Source organism: Hypanus sabinus, chromosome 26, assembly GCF_030144855.1.
Source record: "Hypanus sabinus isolate sHypSab1 chromosome 26, sHypSab1.hap1, whole genome shotgun sequence".
NCBI lineage: Eukaryota > Metazoa > Chordata > Chondrichthyes > Myliobatiformes > Dasyatidae > Hypanus > Hypanus sabinus.
Genome location: NC_082731.1, coordinates 9,872,406 through 9,893,298, shown reverse-complemented (window position 1 = coordinate 9,893,298; position 20,893 = coordinate 9,872,406). Strand labels below are relative to the sequence as shown.

The following is a 20,893-nucleotide window of genomic DNA, read 5'->3' as shown; positions in this document are numbered from 1 at the left end:
AAAATAAGAGAAATTAACTTATTGTCGACAGCAGAAAGCAGAAGTCGAAGGAACACACGCCAGTCCTAATCGAGGAGTCGGCAGTGGAAAAGGTGAGCTATTTCAAGTTCCAGGAGGTATTCTCTGAAGATCTATCCAGATCCCTAAATATGGATGTAAATAGGTAAATAAGCACGTCAGTGGCATATTTTATTAAGACCTAGAGAAGATTTGCTATATCACCAAAGACCAGACCAAATGTTTGTCCAAGTCTAACATTAATAGCGTCAGCATTCTAACCGGCTAAATCGCCAGCTGGTATTATGGAACCATTGCATGGGAACCGTAAATACTGCAGAGTGTTGTGTGCAGGTATCCATAGACACGAGGCTCCCCAACATTGAGAACATGTCAAAACGCGGTGCTTCAAGGGGTTGGCAACAGTCATTAAGTGCTCCCACCATCCAGCACGTGCCACCTTCTCATTACTGCCATCAGAATTAAAGTGGCATGAAGACACACACTCAACTATTTAGGAACAGCTTCTGTTCCTTCTTCATCGGATTCTGAGCAATCCATGAAGCCACTAAAAGTACCTCACTAATTCCCCCCCCCCTTTATCACTACTTACTTATTTTTAAGCATCTCTTTCATATTGTATTTTATGTATTGCATTGTACTGCTGCTGCAAAACAATAAAATTCGCGACAATGTCAAAGAAAATTATTCTGATCCTGATGCTTATTCCGTGCAGTTGTCTATTGTCTATGGACCTTTAACTTTTCAAGTTCAGATGACAGGTGCACATGCACGAAGGAGCTTATCCGTCAAATCAGATCTCGAATCTAATCTCCACGAACCGCTTGGATCTAAATAACCTTAGTAATTTGCCTTATATCGTTACCTCTCTCGTCTCCCTGCCATACATGCGACATGTGAAAAGGAAAGAATAGAAGTATACCATATATATTAATGAAGCTAATATTAAAAAAATGAATAATGTTTTACTCTTAAGAGCAATGATATGAACACATAAGTGGAAGCCAAGTTTTCATTCTGAATTTATTTCAATATAATGTGGCGTACAGAATAAATCGCTATCTGCTATCTATTCCGCGACTTGCTAGCATCTCAAAAGCACTACATTTTCAGAATCAGCGTAAGGTTAAAAATATTCTAATGCTATCGAGAGCTCATCACAATGTTATCGAACAGATGAAATTAATGGAATATTTCATTTACGGTGTGATAATCCGAAGAGCGAATGCTATGCGTGTTCTACAGTAAATCAGCAAATCGGAAAATCAAACAGCTACGCAGTAAAAAAGAAACACTTCCAAGCTATTAGTCATCAAATCAAGGATGATTAGACGCACGATTTAAAGCTGTCAGTTAGAAGAACTGACACGTTAACTAAAGTAGGTTTACCCCGCGATTTATTAATACTTCTGACTATATTTGTTTGTAGCGACGGATGTCCAACCAAACAGCTATAGGTGGTTCCCTTCTCCCAGTCTTCTGCGCTGATCCTCAGTTTGCTGGTGACCGAGTTAGAGCCGTTTTCCTTATCGCTGTTAAACTGGATGGAGAATCCCGAATGCAAAAGGGTGTCATTAGCCATCCAACCGACGTATATATCTTCCGGATAAAAACCGGTCACCAGGCAAATTAGGGTAGCTGCTTCCTCGGCTAGAATCTCCTCAGCTGATGGGTACAAGAGGTAGGCTTTAGGGAGGTGCATTTCAGTAACTGGAAGGGAAAAAAAAACACATGTTAAATTAGTTTCATCTGTGACTTGGAGATTTGTATCTTCACCAGACTCCGGATGTTCAAATATCAATAAACTCAGAAATTAGATCAGTTTTTCATCTCAAGACATATCGGCTCCAAATATAAATAAGATGTTACATTTGCTCTTTGTTATTAATATACCATGTATAGTTTTGCAGCTTCTTTTCTACTTTACGACGGGTGGACATTTTTTTTCTTCTGGATTGTTGCTACGCAACGGAATGGAGGAGATTATATTTTCAACTCTATTGATTAGTTCATGAATGTCTGCCAAAAAGTTTATGTGATGTGCCTCAAGACGGCAGTTAATTGCGCTTACCCTTGGACTTTTTGGTGGCGGTTTTCAGTGGTGTTGGCAGATCACGGTATTCTACAAAGCACAGGCATTCAGTTCCACTGTTCCACTCCTCTGCACTGATCTTCAGTTTGCTGATGATGACGGATTTACTTCCCCTCCACTCTGGACCGCGAGTCTCTACTCCGTTCATTCTCCGACTCCCATTTACTCGCCAGGAGACTGTGACGTCATGTAAATCTGTGTAAACCACTTCGCACACAATTGTTGCCCTCCGAAGCATCCAAATCTCTTCAAAGGAAGGCTTTTTTATGATGGCATTAATGTCAGCCACACGGCATTCTTCTGGCAAAAAAGTGGGAATGGTTATATTCATTCTGTGATTGTTCAGATGTGGGTAATAACAACTATAACCAGGCCGGAGTAGCTCATAATCCCACTACTATTCATTTCTCTGTGACATTTTTTTCTGCTTCGCTCATACAGCTATTCTGGCCTTATCAACCTGACTCCTCTATCTTCCTTGTCTGATATCCTCATTGATTTTCCCGATTATAGAAACAACAGCGCAAACAGTACACTGACATGACTTTAACAGTAAGTATTTTTCCCATTCAGGGATGCAAACGTTCCCCCTTAGATCTTCAAACTACTGAGGCTTCCTTCAAAGGTATTCACACAAAATGAGCAAAAGGTTTGTCTTCCAGTCCCCAGTGTGATTCTAAAAGAAGTTGATCGAAAAGAACTATTAAGCGGAAAGTTATACTCAGTTAAAACTGCAGTACTTTCTCCTTTATGGACAGAGTTGCACGCTCTTCGAAATAAGAAAACAAAATATAACATGCCACTGAATTCTAATAAAGAACATGTCGTGTGATTAGCATTCAATGCATCACTACTATACGAACCGACGACGGACGGCCAGTCCTTCAATATTTTCGGTCATATTTTGTGGGAATTACTCCACCAGGAATAGGAAAATTTGCCAGTAACGTGAAACGGAAGCGGCCACGTTGACTCCATAGGTTAACACGTGCCATAAAATGTAATGGAACCACGTATTCGAAGGAAGTGCTTCCACTTAATTGATCTTAACAATTATAAAACTCTACTGCGATGTATGAGCCGACACCTGCATTATTTACCACCCAATGCATTCCAGAAAAAAATATAAACTGTGATATTAAAATACAGTAACATTTGGAGGATCAATTCAGTTTCAAAAGTGCACGAGCCTTTAGTAATTTTACGTTATTACTTTTGTTTCGATTCTTGATGCAGCTAGCAAGTTCATTGTTTACCTGTCTTGCATAGAAAATGTGAGCTATTTTCCTGAATTGCTTCAATGCTTCTGGTGAAGTATAATTTGCACAGCTGTAGGGTAGCGAGTTACAGAATATAAACCCATCGGAATTGAAGGGGAGGTGCCATCCTCTGTTTCCAAGTGACACCCGCGTATTTGAAGCCCATGTCCATCATGGTATTTTGTGTTTGGGTGATACTGTCAAAGTAGCACGGGTGAATAAAAGCAGTCCATTTTGTGCATGTTAAACAGTAGAGCAACCATGTACCAGAAGCGAACCCTTTACGAGTTTACGGACCTAAAAGCTGCGGCGAACAGGATGTCACGGTGATCGATACTGGTGCCTCAGATACTCTGAATCTATTTCAATTATTTTATTGGGGGATATACTGTAATATGTCTGTTTGCTGGAAATACAAACTATGTGGAATCGTGGGCTGGGGGAAACATTATGGGAGAATTTGGTGGGATTTACACAAGATAAGTAAATTGTTAAGTGCTCAACAGATTGAGTGTTACGTGGAAAACTTGAGGATACCGACCGAGGAGAAATAAATATGACGATAGTATGTTTTATGAATGGTCGGAAACTGGAAAATGTTGGTGTTCGGAGTGGTCTGAATGTTCTTGAGCGTGAACCATTGAATATGCGGAGCAGATTGTTATAATTTATTTTAGTTATTGTCTAGAAATTATGTCGTAGAAATCTCACTTTGTAGTTGGTGCCAGCTTTAGGATCTGATATCGATCTTCCCGCAGGAAGACATGGACTGCTTCATTTGATGAGGCATTGTGATTGGATTTGTTCGATATGCTTACATAAACGATCATCTGTGCTTATCCTGGAAAGGAGTTCACTCATGAAGCCCCTGAAGGGTACTAAACTGCCCTAACCATCTAATACGACGACGTTATTGTGCTTGAATAATTGATTTTCATTATTTTCTTTGGTGCAATTAGTGGCTCCGACCTTTGCCAACCAACAACACGGAACCACGGTAACGGGACGCTATTACCGGTCGGAACGTGATGGAGTTCGGAGTTTAATGCCTGCGCTATTCTATAAGGAGTCTGTACGTTCTCCCCGTGGAAGGCACGGGTTTTCCCCATCTACTCCAGAGTCAAAGAAAAACCGGGTTGGTTAGTTGGGATCATTGAGAAGCATAACTCGCATGTGTGTGTATCGCAATGGAAATCATGGAATTGCAGATGCATGAGAGAGGAGCTTGTCCAGGTAGATTGGAAGAGGATATTGGCGGGGATAACGGCAGAGCAGAGATGGCTGAAGTTTCTGGGAATAGTTCCACAAGGCGCAGGATAGATATGTGCCACAGAGGAAGCAGTTCTCAAATGGCAGGTGCCGGCCTCCGTGGCTGACAAAGGAAGATAAGGACTGCGGACAAGCCAAGGAAAGGTCATATAAGGTAGCAAAAGGGAGTAGGAATTTATATGATTGGGAAGCATTTAAAATCAAACAAAAGATAAATAAAAATAGCTATAAGAAGGGAAAAAGTGAAATTTGTGGACAGACAAGCCAATAATTTAAAGCAAGATATATAAAGGGTAAAAGGGAGGTGAGAGGTAATATTGGACCATTAGAAAATGATGCTAGTAAGGTAGTAATAGGGACAAAGAAATGTCAGATGAACGTAACGGGTACTTTGCATCTATTTTCACTGTGGAAGACACTAGCAGTGTAGCAGAGGTCCATGGACATCAGGGAGCAGGAGTGAGTGTCATTGCTATTACAAAGGAAAAAAAGTGCAAGGGAAACTTAAAGTTATGTAAGTCACTTAGACCAGATGGGCTACATCCCAGAGTCCTGAAAGAGGTTGCTGAAGAGATAACGGATGCATGGGGCAGGATCTTTTAAGAATCACTTGATTCTGGCATGGTCCCGGAGGACTAAGAAATTGCAAATGTCACTCCACCCTTTAAGGAGGGAGGGTTATAGGCCAGTAAACCTAATCTCAATGGTTGGAAAAGTGTTGGAATCTATTATTAAGGGTGAGGTTTTGAGGTCCTTGGAGACTGATGATTAAAAATAAGTCAAAGTAAGCATGGTTTCTGTGAAGAGAAATCTTGCCTGTCAAATCTTTTAGAATTCTTCAAGGAAGTAACAACCAGGGTGGACAGAGGCGAGGGAGTGAAGTCATTTACTTGGACTTTTAGAAGGGGTGTGATAAGATACCACAATTGAGTCTGCTCAACAAGATAAAATCCTATCTCTTTACGGAAAAGATGCTGGTATGGGTTCCCGAATAGCTGACAGGCAGGAGGCAGTGAATGGGAATAAAAGGAGCCTTTTTTATGGTTGTCTGCCGGGGAATAGTGGTGTTCCTCACGGGTCAGGAATAGGACACCTGTTTTTCACATTGTTTATCAGTGGTGTACATAGTGTAATTGATGGCTTTGTGGCAAAACTTGCGGATGATACGAAGAAAGGTGAAGGAGCACATAGTGCAATGCAGTTGCAGCAGGGCTTAGAGAAATAGGAATAATGGACAAAAGGTGGCAGATGGAAGAAAGTGTTGGGAAATGTATGATAACATATTTTGGTAAAAGGAACAATAGTGCGGACTATTATCTGAATGGGGAAAAATTTCAAATACCAGAGGAGCAGAGGGACTTAGATGTCCTCGTGCAAGACTGCCAGAAGGTTCATTTACAGGTTGAGCTTGTGGTAAAGAAGGCCAATGCAACGTTGGCATTTATTTCGAAGGGAACAGAATATAACAGCAAGGAGTTCCTGCTGAGCATTTATAAGGCACTAATCAGGCCGCACTAAAATTATTCTTAACAGTTTAGGGCCCAATATCACAGAAAGGATGTGTTGTCATAGGAGAGAGTCCAGAGGAGGTTCCCGAGGATGATTCCAGGAATGACGGGGTAAATATATGGCAGCTTTGGGACTGTACTCACTGGAATTTAGAAGAATGTGTGTGGATCTCATTGAAACCACTCTAATGAAAGGACGAGATAGGGTGATGTGGAAAGGATGTTTTCTATGGTAGGGTATCGAGCCCCGGATGGCACAGCCTCAACATTGACGGGCGTCCTTTTAGAACAGACGTAAAGAGGAATTTTTTTCAGCCAGAGAGTAGCAGATTTGTGGGATGCACTGTCACATAATGTGGAGTAGGCCGCCCGTGCATATAGTTAGGGTGGAAGTTGATCGTTTTCTGATCGTTAAGGGCATCAAAGGACATAGCGAGAAGGCAGGCTGATGGGGTTGAGTGGGATCCGGGATCAGCCATGATGGAATGGCGGAGCAGAGTCGATGGGCCGAATAGCCCAAGTCGGTTCATTTTTCATGGTTATTTGGTCTTACTGTAAAAGTTAAACTGCAATTAGGTTAAGGTTAATCAAGGTTGTGCAGCTTTTGGTGTGGCGTGGCTCGAAAGACAAAAATGGCCTATTCCATGCTGTATCACTATATAATGGGATCTAATGGTCAAAGTAATTGACAGAACTATGTAAACTTTGCATCTTCCTGTGAATTACGTTTCAGTTTCTCCATAAAAGGGATACGTCTGAAATCCCTAAACTTCCCGTAGATAGTCGTGGATGATATTATGTTTTGTTGTGAGATCCAGGCCGAGGACCATTAACACCATGCGAGAGAAAAAACTGACAGTCGTCAGGTCGAAGGTGTTCCACTCAGACGTGTTTTTTTCCAGTCCAGGTCAGATGGCTGCTGACGGTACGGAGGATTTCAATACTTACTTTACTAATCGTGGAATTGAATTTAGGAATCGAGAGGTAATGTTGCAGCTATATACGAACCTGGTCAGAACCCTCTTGGAGTACTGTGCTCAGTTCTGGTCGCCATATTACAGTAAGGATGTGGAAGCCATAGAAAGGGTGCAGAGGAGATTTACAATTATGTCTCCTGGATTGGGGAGCATGCCTTATGAGAATAGGTTAAGTGAACATGGCCTTTCCTCCTTGGAGCGACGGAGGATGAGAGGTGACCTGATAGAGATGTATAAGATGATGAGAGGCATTGATCGTGTAGATAGTCAGAGGCGTTTCACCAGGGCTGAACTGGTTGCCACAGGAGGACAGAGGTTTATGCTGCTAGGGAGCTGGTACAGAGGAGATGTCAGGATAAGTTTTCTACAGTGGTGAATGCGTGGAATGGGCTGCCGGCAACGGTGTTGGAGGCAGATACGATAGCGTCTTTTAAGAGGCTTTTAGAAAGATACATTGAGCTTCGTAAAGTAGAGGGCTATAGGTATGCCTAGTAATTTCTAAGGTAGGGACGTGTTCGGCACAACTTTGTGGGCCGGAGGGCCTGTATTGTGCTGTAGGTTTTCTATGTTTCTATGACTTTCATCAGTTAATTGGACCTACATTTATTTATTTATTCTAAGATATAGCGCAGAATAGGGCCGTCCGGCCATTCGGGCAGCTCAGCCAGCAACTCTCGATATAACCCTGGCCTAATCACTGGACAATTTACAACGGCCAATTAACTTACTAACCGGTAAATCTTTAGACTGTGGAAGGAAATCGGAGTAATAGGAGGAAATCCACGCATTGCACAGAAAGGACGTACAAAATCCTTACAGAGAATGGTCCCACCCAATTATTCACGCCAACACATCGGAGACTCATCGTTAAACCATCCTGCGTTACCTGTGAATTATTAGTATGCTAATTCGTGTGTATTGATTATACTTTTATTGAGCTTAAAAAAGTTTGTTTACAAGTGTGGCCCATTAAACTATTTTCTTAGAATATAATCAGAAACGACAAGAATGGGCTCCATTCATATTGTCATTCAACAATTAATGTTTGTACATATTCCTTCAGCTTTACCCTATTGAGCTCCCATTGGTGAGACAATTTAATATTATAATACATTTTGTCTTCGCAGGTTCAACAGTGATCCGTTTGCATCTTATGAATTTTAGTTGACGCTCATATATGTTATTTTAGCAGACCATCAGAGAGGTCTGATTACTACTATAGTACATTACAATGACCGTTCCACTCTGCTCATTGCAGGCGGTTGATGCTTTTTATCTTTTGTCTGGGATATCGAACACAGAATGGATGTGTGTATATTGGCAAACCTTACTTACCTTTCGGGGTCCTGATGTTTGCTTTCACAGTAGACTTTGAAGGTGGGTGCGTGACGACACAGGAGTATCTTGCGTCCTTCTTCCAATCGGCTTCAGTCAAGTAAAGGAGGCTTCTCGTGCTGAAGGTCATGTCCTGTTGAAGTGCCGTTGAGAAGCTGCTCGCGTTCGAGTAGAACGCGGCTCCGTCCTTCTGCCACAAAACGGTTATGTCATCGGGGTAGAATCCCGTTATCATGCATGTGAGTATAGCGATACTTGTAGTTTGAGTCTCCTCTGGAGACGGTGGCAAGAGGCGTACCTTTGGTTCCAATGGTTTGGCTGCAAGAGAAAGTCAACCAGTATTAATCTCCAAAAAACTGTCTTTCTGAAATGTGGTTGCAATGAAACAGTGCAAGTACTCAGCTGGACTTGCAGGATCTGCGGAGAAGAAACTGCTCTCCTTTCTATTTGACAAGCTTTCTATCAATACGCTTGTCAGTTTGTTTAAGACTCCATGGTGAGCAGCCTATTTGTTAGTGAGCTGCTAAGGGTAATGGTGACAATATCTTTCTCTTCGGAATTATGCTACGTGCGGCGTACCACAGTACTGTGATTTTTGTTGTCTGTGATAGAAATAACGATTTGCATGAACATATAGGAAATATAATTCCTGAGGTTATGTCTGACACTAAACTTACTGAATCGTGAAGTTTGGTGTCTACGCCTGTGACACGACACAGATCAAATAGAAAGTTACACGTTCGGCTGCAGGTGAACTTTATTGACTCATTATTAAGAAACTTTTATGAACAGAAATATACTGAAGTTCCAGCCCATAGTATACTGAAAGTGGCAGCACCGCTAGATGGAATGCTGACAAAAGAACATGACATACTTGCCTTCATAGATCAGGGTTTAGCAAGTGAAAGTTGGGAAGCTCAGTTTTAATTTTACCAAACACTCCTGCCCTCGCGTTTGAAATACGTGGTTCAGTTCTGATCGTCACTTTATAAAATGAATGTCACTGCACTGGAACGAGTGGATATCATATTCAACTGCATGTTAATTGGACTGGAGAACCTCAATTATGGGGAGCAATTAGGTAGGCTTGTCTCGTTTTCTTTGGAGTGAAGGGAACTGAGGAGTGACCCGATAAAACCAGATACAATTATTAGCGACAAAGATAAGCTAAATTGACAACATCGTTCCTTATTGCCAGCTTGGAATCCAAAGAGAGCATATGCTTAAGTTAAGAGAAGGAGCTTTAGGGAAAGGTATATCAGAAGAAATTGCTAAGATCTTGATCGTGGTCACCATATTGTGAAATTATTTGGACGATCACTGAAATCGGAAAGACAAAGAATGTTTTTGTTACTGCACTTTGGATTGAGGTAGTCGTGAAACAGCATTTAACGTGCGTTTCCGAGGGACATGGGTTTCCGTGTTGTGTAATTTTATGACTCAACGACGATTGAGTGTGGTAGCACAGGGATACCGCTATTAGCATGTCTCACACAAAGCGCATTTAATCTAGGTTTTTCAATTCTCATGTCGATAAACACGTAGGTACTAGATACGTTGACTACTGTAATTTATTCCTAATGTGGAGGTTGAGGGTAGACTCTGTGAGGAGTTCTTGAAACTACAAAACAATTTTTAAAATGTACAATTCCTTAGTGCCGATGCGCACTCAGTTTTACTGGGCCGAAGAGGCTGCTCTTATGTTCTAGCACCATATGTCTCCAACATTTCTGTTAACATTGCATCGGGGGTATTTTATTGGTGACGTAATTGTCGCGATGCCCGTCTAATAACCGTATAAAATAGCCATATAACCATATCACAATTACAACACGGAAACAGGCCATCTCGGCCCTTCTAGTCCGTGCCGAGCGCTTACTCTCACCTAGTCCCACCGACCTGTAGTCAGCCCATAAACCTCCATTTCTTTCCTGTCCATAAACCTATCCAATTTTTTTTGAATAACAATATCGAACCTCCCTCTACCACTTCTACTGGACGCTCGTTCCACACAGCTACCACTCTCTGAGTAAATAAGTTCCTCTTCGTGTAACCCCTACACTTTTGCCCTCTAACTCTCAACTCCCCTGAGTCTTCCCCTGAATTTTGTATTAACTTCCGGCTCTACCAGAGGGCAACTCGCTCACAGTCATGCCTGCTTTGCTCTGCAATCTGCTGCCTGACATCCAGCAGTTTCTGTTCCTCTTTCTGCATCTGCACTACTTTGCAGTTCGATTGTTCATATTGCACCCACCTTTTGTGTTTCGTGTCCGTTTTGATAACGGAGTATCTAATTGATCGTCCTCCACCGAGCAGGAGTATTCTACCCCGCTGTCCCACTCGGCAACGCTGCTGGTCAAACGGCTGACTGTCATGTACTGGCTTCCAATCTTTGTTGCCTGTCCTGTTTGAACATCATCAGCCCTTTTCTTTCCACCCACTGTCCAGGAGATGGAAACCTCAGCTGGAGTTGTGGCGATCACTTCACACACCAGTGTGGCAGTTTTGTTTATCCACATTTCTTCAACGGTAGGATCTCTGAGTAACAATGCGAAACCTAGAACACAAAATTGAGGGGATGATTTATTGATGACGAACCTGAAACTTAGCAATGATTTCAATTTAATAATAAAGAAGGGTGAAGGGACTGATACATTCAGACTTTCCCTGAAAGGACGACAGTCATAAAATACCGGAGTGGGGAACGGGTCATTCGCTTGTGGCAGAATAGAGAGAGGTATGGAGCTAGCCAGAGTCGCAGACTGAGGGGGGACAGAACACAGAAAGCTAGATCGTGGAGGCGAATATTAGATGGAAAAAGGTGGCAAAATATGCAGCGTCTAAGGACATTCCATGCAAGAATGAAAGACCAGTTTACACGAAGTTCAACTGTTTGAGTTGTCGAGTGGTTGCCTCGACTACTTTCTTCCATTAATTTATTTCTTTTCCAACATTATTATTGCATGCTGATTCCAGTCAGAGATATAACATATCCGTAAAATTTAACGTGCAACGAAATTTAAAAAGGATCGCAGAATATCTTTTCCCACCCCTTGCCCGTGCTCCTCTTTTAATCATTTATTATTATTATATTGTAACGTCCTTTACTGTGCCTATTGTCTTGTTTAGCAATTATTATACTGTCTTGCTCTGTTTTGTGCACTTTACAGAGTACCGTTCAGGCCTGAAGTCTGATGTAGTTTTGTGTTGTTTCATGCAGCACCATGGTCCTGGAGGATCGTTGTTTCGTTTTAACTGTGTACTGCACCAGCAGCTATGATTGAAATGACAATAAAAGCTACTTGACTTGATTTGGATTCCTTAGAATCGTTTAGGATACACAAATTCTATTCGATACATTAACATGATCGGAAATCAATATTCACTGATGCAACATGAGATATTAAGACGACTGCTTCCAAGATTTGTTTGGAATTCTTACCTCTGATATTTCATGTTTGCTGACTAATCGTTCAGAATCACATTCCAGTCTGTTCCTTATCCAAACTTTATATTAACAGGCATCTCAATCTTTACTAGTCTCGTTCTTTTCAAAACGCTTTGATAAATGATCAGAATCCAACAACTGTAAAACTGAGGATGAAAGTGGAAATATTCCACCTGTAAATTGGGAACTCCCTCTTACCTGACTCGGTTCGTATGTCTTTGCGGATATTGCCGCTCGTTGCAGAGTGGGATACGTGGCACGAATACACAGCACCACCGGCCCATTCATTCAGCGGCACTTTAAGCACACTTGCTGAGGTAAACGTTCTGTTTGATGTTTTAACCGGAGTACTGGTGGTAAAGGCAGAATGTACGGCTTGTCCGTTTTACTGCCAGATCACTGCGATGTTCTCAGGTAATTGTGTTTTCAACACAAAGCTACACTAGACTACGTGAAACGCTCATGACACAAATCAATTCCACAAAACCCAGTGCCTTTTGTTTGTCGGTTGCAGAATAGATTAGACTGATGTTTGGTGCGATCGGTTGCCTTGCTAAAATTAACAAAAACGAAAGACGTACTCTACTAATTTGGTTAGACACTTATCACTGTCCTGCAAAATATTAATCTTCAGAAATATCGTTGAAATGATTGGATTAATTTTACGTTGTTCTTCGTGACAACGTGTCAGGCATAATACAACTGCAATACTACTTAAATCTAGAACAATGTTAGCGCTTCTAAGACGTTTTGTCTGAAGGGGCGACTTAAACAACGGTATTTCATTCAGTATAGTTGTATCCGAGCTTGCAGTGAATATTTCGTGCACCTTGAATGGTACTTTATAATTACGCCTGATAAACCCTTGGCACGTTCAAAGGTACTCACGAAGCAACACAGAGAAGGAAGTTTGAAAACCTAGCTGCCAGAATAACAATCTTTCACTCAATGTCAGCAAGACCAAGGAGCGCATTATTGACTACAGGAGGAGAAAACCGCGGGGCCATGAGCCAGTCCTCATCTTGGGAGAGAATCACTAACTTCAAATTCCTCAAACTATCCTGACTCCAAGCTCATAAGTGTCATTAGAAAGATAAAGTCGCAGTAGAACTGCTTTCTTAGAAGTTTGGGAAGGTTCAGCATATCACCTAAAACTTTGCCAAACTTATGTCGATATGCGGCAGAATATACCTTTGGAAATTACATTGCCCTTGAGTGGAAAGCCTACAAAAAGGTTCTGGATACTGCCCAGTTCATCACGAGTAAAGAGCTCCACACCATTAAAAAACAACTACATAGATCGCTGTCGCAGGAAAGCCGCATATATCTTCGAGGACCACCGCCATCCGTGCCACAATCTCTTCTCGCTACTGCCATCAGAAAGGAGGTACAGAAGCCTCAGGACTCAAAGCATCAGATTCAGAAACAATTACTACCCCTTCACCATCAGGCTTTTGAACAAAATATACCGTCACGTAATTCATTCACCTGGTACTGAGCCTTTCCCACAGCCCACAGATCACTGTAAAAAAAAATCTCATATTGTCAATATTTATTGTTTATTTATTTATTACTGTTATTTTTATTTACTTTTTTAAATTGAATTGCACAGCTTGTGTTTTGCCCATTGGTTGTTCATCTTGATATGTACCTGTTTTCATTGATTTTATACTGTTCAATAGTATCAATGAAATTCATTTAATGTGAATACCACCAAGAAAATTAATTTCAGGCTTGTATATGATGACGTATATGTACTGTGATTATACTTTGAACTTTGTACTTTGATGATCATGATATACATAATACTCACAGAAAAAAATATGAGCAGGGCACTGCACCTCAGTGTGATATGGCAATTGTCCCGTATTGGACCGCAAAGCACTCCAGCGGGTGGTGAAAACTGCCCAGCGGAATATAAGCACCCAGTTGCCCACCATTGAGAACATCTACCATAAATATTGCCTGGGCTGAGCTAGAAGTATTATCAAGGATGCACCTCAGCCAAGCCATGGACTTTTTACTCTCCGCCCATATGGTAGGTGCTACAGGAGCCTCCGCTCCCGCACCTGTAGGCTCAAGAAGAGTTTCTTCCCTGAGGCTGTGACTCTGCTGAACCTCACATCACAGCGCTAAGCAGAATTGCACCCATATTGACCTGTCGAAGTACTTTTATATTTGTATGCTGTAACACTTACTTTTTCTTCACGGGTATTTTGTAAATAATACTATTCTTTCGCACTTCTGGTTTGATGCTAATTACATTTCATTGGCTTTGAACCTGTACTCGGCACAAGGACAATAAAGTTGAATCTAATCTAATCTAATCTGAAACGTTACCAATCTGTCCATAGCGCACCACACTATATTTTATAATCTGCACAATTACAATTTTCTCACTCTGCATCTTGCTGTTGATGAGTGTTCAGGTGCACTGAATGTGGAAATCAACATGGCAAGTTTACAGTGTGCCCGCTGAGATGAACCTGGAATTAGATAACTTTGATCATTATACCACATTAATTCTCCAAGTCCACCTTTCCCATTAAACATCCTGTTTTACACTACGAGAGACAATTTCCGGTACCCGGTGGGATGAAACTGAAGCAAACTCGTGAAATGCGCCGTTTGTGTCAAATCAAATTAGCCAGGAACGTGCTGGGCAGCCTGCAGCAAACACTGTTTCCGGCGCCGACATAGCATGCTCACACTCACTAACCCTAAGCATACGGCTTTGGAATATGGAAGAAAACCGGATCACCTGGAGAAAGCACACAATGTACAAACTCCTGACAGACAGGAATTCAGCCCCAATCTTATAGCCGACATTGTAATAGCGTTATGCCAAGAGCTCGCTAGAATCACGTGGATATGTGTTGGGTCCCGAATATTTATAATTAGTCTAAACGATAAGGACGAAGGAAACGTGGATATTTAGAAAGAGGTTTGGAGAAGCAGAAGGCACATGGTAACTCAACAGTTAGCACAATGCTATTGCAGCTCGGCCGGTCTTAATTTGGAGTTAGATTCCGGTGCCATGTCTAAGGAGTTTGCTCGGTCTGCCCGATACCGTGTGGGTTTCCTCCCGATACTCTCATTAACTCCTATAGTTGAAAGACAGAGCAGTTAGTAAATTGTCCTTTGATTAGGTTAGGGTTAAATAGGAGAGTTACAGGGTGGCGCTACTAGTTGCAAAAGGAAGTCCTTTCTGTGCTGTATCTCTGAATAAAATGAAAGCAACAAACGAAAAGAAAAGGAACAAGTGTTTCGATCTACCGAACGTGTGCAGAAATTGTACCAGTTACTTACACTGATTCTACATGAATCTATTTTGGTTTCTTCGCCTCCACAAGCCCATCAATTCCACCCAAGTTCTATCATTGTTCTAAGCACTGTGAACGATATTCTTTTGAAAATTAACTAACGAACTGTACGTCATTCGGATGTGAGAGGAAACTGGAGCATAAATATGAGGTCCCTCTTTTATGACAGAGTCCAGGTAAAGTTATCTTTTCTATTGTATTGTATTACAGATATTGAAAAAACTTATACGCAGTAGAAGGATGTTGCCATACTTTTTATGGAGAGATGGATGCGTACATACAAAGGGCAATCACACATCACGGGTGGGAAGTGAAGGATAGAGCACAGAATAAGACTGACGACGGTGAAGTGGAGAAGTAGGATTAGCGACAGCATGGCCATGTCCCATTTCATAATTTGTATATTTGCATTCTTGCCTTGAATGTTCATGTCAGCAAAGGAGTCAGAAGCCACTGATGAATAGAGCTGGTGGGTAGATTTAATTAAATCGTTGGACCAGTTGAGGGTAGTGGGATGAGGAATCACATCCATAATGTTGCTGGGGTGATGAAGTCACTGTCTGAAGGGTGCGTGCAGGAAAAAACCGTGATCCTATTTGGAAAATACATGGATTCCTACATTTTGCAGGATGGACGAGGTTGGGCTCATATTGGATATTATGAGATTAAAAGCGTCATCCATTCTGGGCCTTCTCACGCATGCCTGTGCTAATAGCCACCTCTCAATCACCTGCGCAGTTTACCTGAGGTGCGAAAGTGAACAAATATAAACGAGGAAGCGACAATAAGAGCAGTCATTGTGTGAGTGGACCAGTGTTGGAGTGCGGAGGATCTGACTCACTAGTCTTGAGCGACAAAGCGCTTGGGCAAGGCAAGTACCTGGTTATTTTCTTCTTCTACAGTCTTCCTCGATTGGTACAGAGAGCAGTGAGCATTGCTCCATGGACGTGTTGTGTTCTTTGTGTGAGAAGTGGAACCCTGGGAGACCTCCAGCCTTCTGGATAACCACATCTGTTTCACCGAAATGCAGCTCCTCAAACAACGTGTTATGGAACTGGAGCGGCATGTCGTTGACCTTCGGCTCATACGGGAAAATGAGGAGGTGAGATATAGAACCTACAGGAAGTGGTCACCCCGAAGCTTGGTGACTGTCAGGAGAAGGAAACAAAATGGGCAGCCAATGCAGAATACCTCAGTGGCTGTTCCCCTCAATAATAAGTATACCACCTTCGGTTGTGTGTGTGTGTGTGTGTGTGTGTGTGTGTGTGTGTGTGTGTGTGTGTGTGTGTGTGTGCTGCACTACGACGACCTACCAGCAGGGGTGATACCGCAGCGCAGTGATAGGGTTTCTGGCACTGCATCTGCTGCTATGGTTCAAAAGGAAAGGGGGCAGAAGAGGACTGAACTAGTGATAGGAACAGTTGACGCCAGAATCTATGGACACGATAGAGACACACAGATGGTATGTTGGTTCCTAGCTGCAAGTTTCAGAGACTTCTCAGAATGGATCCAGAGGATTTTAAGTGGGGAAGATCAGCAACCAGAAGTCTGGGTACATAGTAACACCAATGGCATAGGTACGAAAAGGGAGGAGTCCTGAAGAGAGAATTGAAGCTGCTAAGTAAAGCTGAAAAGCAGGACCTCTAGTGTTGTACTGTACTCTCTGCAGTTCTGCCTGTGCTACGCCACAGTGAAATTCAAAACAGGATGGTCTAGCAGATGAACGTATGGTTGAGGAACTAGTGCAGGGACACTGTTGAAGATTTATGGATCAATTTGATCCCTTCTCGATGACCAACACAATAGGAGCGTGTTTAGGGACCAGTATACTTGCGGGAATGCTTACAAGAGCTGTTGAAGAGGGTTTCAACTAACTTGGCGAGGTGATGGGAGACGGTGAGATAGTGCTGAGGAAGTGGCAGCTGGTATGCAAGCAAAGCAGTTTGCAGTGGGATTTTCAAGGTGGTCAGATAGATGGGCAAAATTACAGTCAGCGAGTTGCAGTGTAACAGGGGGACAAATGGAAAAATGTTGACGAATACTGGACAGAAGATCTTATATTTGAATGCACGCAGTTTGCGAAATAATGTAGATGATTTGTAGCGCAGTTTGAGACTGGCAGATATGACGATGTTGGCATCACTGAGTCATGGCTGAAAGAAGATTATAGTTGGGAGCTTAACGTCCAAGGATACATCTGGTATGGAAAGAACAGAAAGGTAGGCAGAAGTGATTCTGTTGGAAAAAAAATGAAATTCAGTCCTGAGAAAGAGGTAATATAAGATCGAAGATGTAGAATCGTTATAGGGAGTTTAAGTGGTTTTTAGACGACGATATGTGTTTCTAAATAAAATATATTTTATTCTATTCCAACACTGTATCAAGTTGTTTTCACTACGAGTTTATGATACAACTTCTCTGCCAAGTATCAAATGATTAAAAGACAGTTTATATTTCTGGCGACCCCTTTGTGCACTATTTCATCTTCAAACTTCTTTCGCATTTGGGTTCACTTTACACACTCAATGTTCATATATTTGAACTAATAAAGAGGTTTTCTCTAATGTAGTTGGCGCACGGCAATGTAGGTCATGTCTGCGACAGTGGGAAGCTAATCGGCACTCAAATATACAAATATATGAAAAATCGCATCATATCAATGTATCAGGTAACACTTTAAAGTTACTGTCGGGGGAGGCGTGCAGCAGGTCGAGGGGAATTGACGCGCTTCGATTTGTAAAAATACTCCAAGTTCAATTTTCTTCTTTTAAGCCAACGAAAGAATTATCATGGGAGGAAAGGCAGGTATTTAACTTCTTCTGGGACATCTCAGCGAGTTAGCATTCTTCTATTTGCAAAAGTACATTATGATATTGCACTACACCGTTGGTATCCATTAAGTGAGAATCTAATTGCCCTTCTCATCGAGGAAATTATGCGCTTGCCCAAAATGTAATAAAAATGTATCTTACCAGCTTTCACAGTCAGCTTTGTGCCACCTCCGTACGCAGTACACAATGATTTACTTCCTATTCATCCCAATGCGGAAAGTGATCATTAAAAGTAAACTATAGGGTAGGTCTTCCGGAATAAGACAGAAAGAAAAGGCTTAACAATATATTCTATTTGTCAATGGGTTTCAATTTCTTTCAGTTTTCATCTGCCTTTCTGTTTATTCGGTGCATTAAAAGGGATTGTGATATTGAAACGGGAATTTTGGTGATTAAGCACCAAGGAATGTAGGTGGAATTCAACCCAAAGAAGAAGTACCTTTTTAAAATTATGCCGAGCAACATCGTTGAACGTAAAGGCACAGTTTGTAATCCCACTTACAAATCGACGAACAAAAAGAACCGTCCCGGAGGTTTGTGCTATGGCTTAGAAGACTGTGGCACTGTTTTGACACATCGTTTCACGTGAGCACAATAACCTCACTGTTGTAAATAGTGTATAAATCCGTCAAGTAATCCTATACCTCCATGATATGAGGGAACTGGACATGAATGAAAAGTTTTTATTGGCTTCCGTCGATAATAACTCTCAGCCAGGCAGATATCAAGGAAAATATCAAGCTTTGTTATTGATATGATTATAACATTTATACTGCAATTACACAAATATATAGAGCAAGGCTGCATTTTGCGTACCAGTGTCTGGCAGAGGCACAATGTTCGGCAGTGAAAAGTTTTAGTCGTTGTCTTGCATTCGTTTTGCATTAAGAATTGCGGAGGAGATTTATGTATGACGGGGATTGAAGATTCATCACTGTGACACATTGCTGACACAGTCATTGATGCTAGTACTAAAAGTTTCCTTGTACATCAATACAAGATCATGTGGTCAAGGTGCAAATTACAATCTTGCTTAACGCCGTTTCTATTCCGCACAGCTCCTTTTATAGCCAATAATCCCTCGAAAATGGCGTCTGCATTGTACAGTTCAGAAAAGGGTTAGCATTGTCCTTTCTCCAATCACCAAATGCATTGGTGATTTTTGAATTGCAGAGTCCATGCTTTGGATCACTGTGGCAGTTGCTGTCTGTCACAGTGGTTCATTCAATAGCAATAATGTCTCCATTTGCATAACTCTGGAAGGACAAAGTGATGCTGCACCTCCAACTGTGCCCACTTGGATATGTGCGGCAGAGTGACTGTCGCTAACGTTTTATAAACCAACCTTCGCTCTACAATGGAATCCGTTACTGCTCAGCAATTTTCTTCCCCAAAAGACCGAAGCATTCATAGTTTCTCGCGTGAAAGATTTTCCAACGTATTTGAATAGGCTTGTGCTCAACTTTGTTACTGTGGTAGTGGAGAGCATGGCAGAAATACGTTGCTGTGTCTTCAGCAATTAGATTCGTGATCTGCAAGGAAAAGGACTTTGCTGTCTTGTTGACAGATTCTGCATATCGTCCTCCAATCGATAAGCTTTCATTATTGGTTTGACCGGGTCTTTGGCGGTACCAATATGTGCTATTCAGGTCACAGGAAGCATTTTTTAAAACACATTTGATGTTCAGATTTTCGCCTGTTTGTTTTGTTGTTTCTCTTGGTGTCTGTTCTACCCATGCACTGAAGGCATCTGAAGGGAAGAAAACAAACTTAATCATCACATATCTGAAGCAGCACAGGATGTAACCAAAAATGAAATTTGTTTACTCAACGGCAAAATAGTAATCATTATTCTCTTTAAAAATGAACTGCACGTACCCGGTAACCACGCTAAAAATATCAGAACAAACAAAATATTCATGGTTTCTTCTCCACCAGAAAGCGTGTTAAGCAGAGAAGGTTCCAGACATCAGCGTCGGCTGTCTGTGCAACCTTGTGAAGGAGCAAAGACTTTATAAGCCTCGAGAGTCTGGGCTCATTTGCATAATGCAGAAGGCGTATTAACTGTGATTATAGCTCGATTAATGATATTCATTATATCCGATATTTCCATAATTACATCGGTGAAATATTTGAGCACAAACGTATTGATAGAGATAGAGAGAAAGATTTCCATCCGCAGTGAATGTATTTCCATTCTTCCTTGCTTTATTATCTGGAGAGAGCTTCAAAAATGTGTTAAAAGCATCCATGAGTAACCATCAACTTGAGACAGCAAATGCACTAAAAGCCATTCGTTTAATCACCATGAATAACTAAATAATATTCCTGTTGTTGCACATTGCTGTCTTGCGGTCCTTCGACTGTTCAACATTGGTAGTCAACATGAATCTGAGGCCTGCAGTAGTTAGAAAACTGACCCTAAGTTTATTGTCCATGGTAGTCTCTTAGAAATTAGTGACCTCGCTTGCAGTGTATGTGCGTAATAACGAAGCAACACACAAGATTCTGGAGGAATTTGGCTAGACAGAAAAAATTACTGCGAAAAAAGAATTCAGATATTCAGAATTTAGGGCATTAATCCGGGTCATTTATGGTCAGGGAAAACACCAGAGGTAGATTTAGGGACGAAGATCCTGTCAGGTGGTTTACCTTAAAGATATTTCTTCGAAATTCGAATAACGTGGCAAAATACGACACACGCTCCATTATGAAGTGAAGGGAAGAAGTAGATGGGCAACGAATGTGAATAATTATCAACCTCCGAAGGTCGATGTTACTCATAAAACTGTGTAACTTGAATGGAATATACAACTTCTAAGGAACCTTCGAT

The 20,893-nt window shown here is 41.6% G+C and overlaps 1 gene segment (V, D, J or C); it reads right to left on the bottom strand.

Moving 5' to 3' along the window:
* Positions 1 to 1,066: 1,066 nt before the first annotated feature.
* On the bottom strand, positions 1,067 to 20,040 carry LOC132381565 (Ig heavy chain C region-like). The segment is given in 6 exon segments: positions 1,067 to 1,728; positions 2,090 to 2,410; positions 8,459 to 8,776; positions 10,713 to 11,125; positions 19,432 to 19,810; positions 19,939 to 20,040. Coding segments are annotated over 6 exon segments (1,857 nt in total).
* Positions 20,041 to 20,893: the final 853 nt, after the last annotated feature.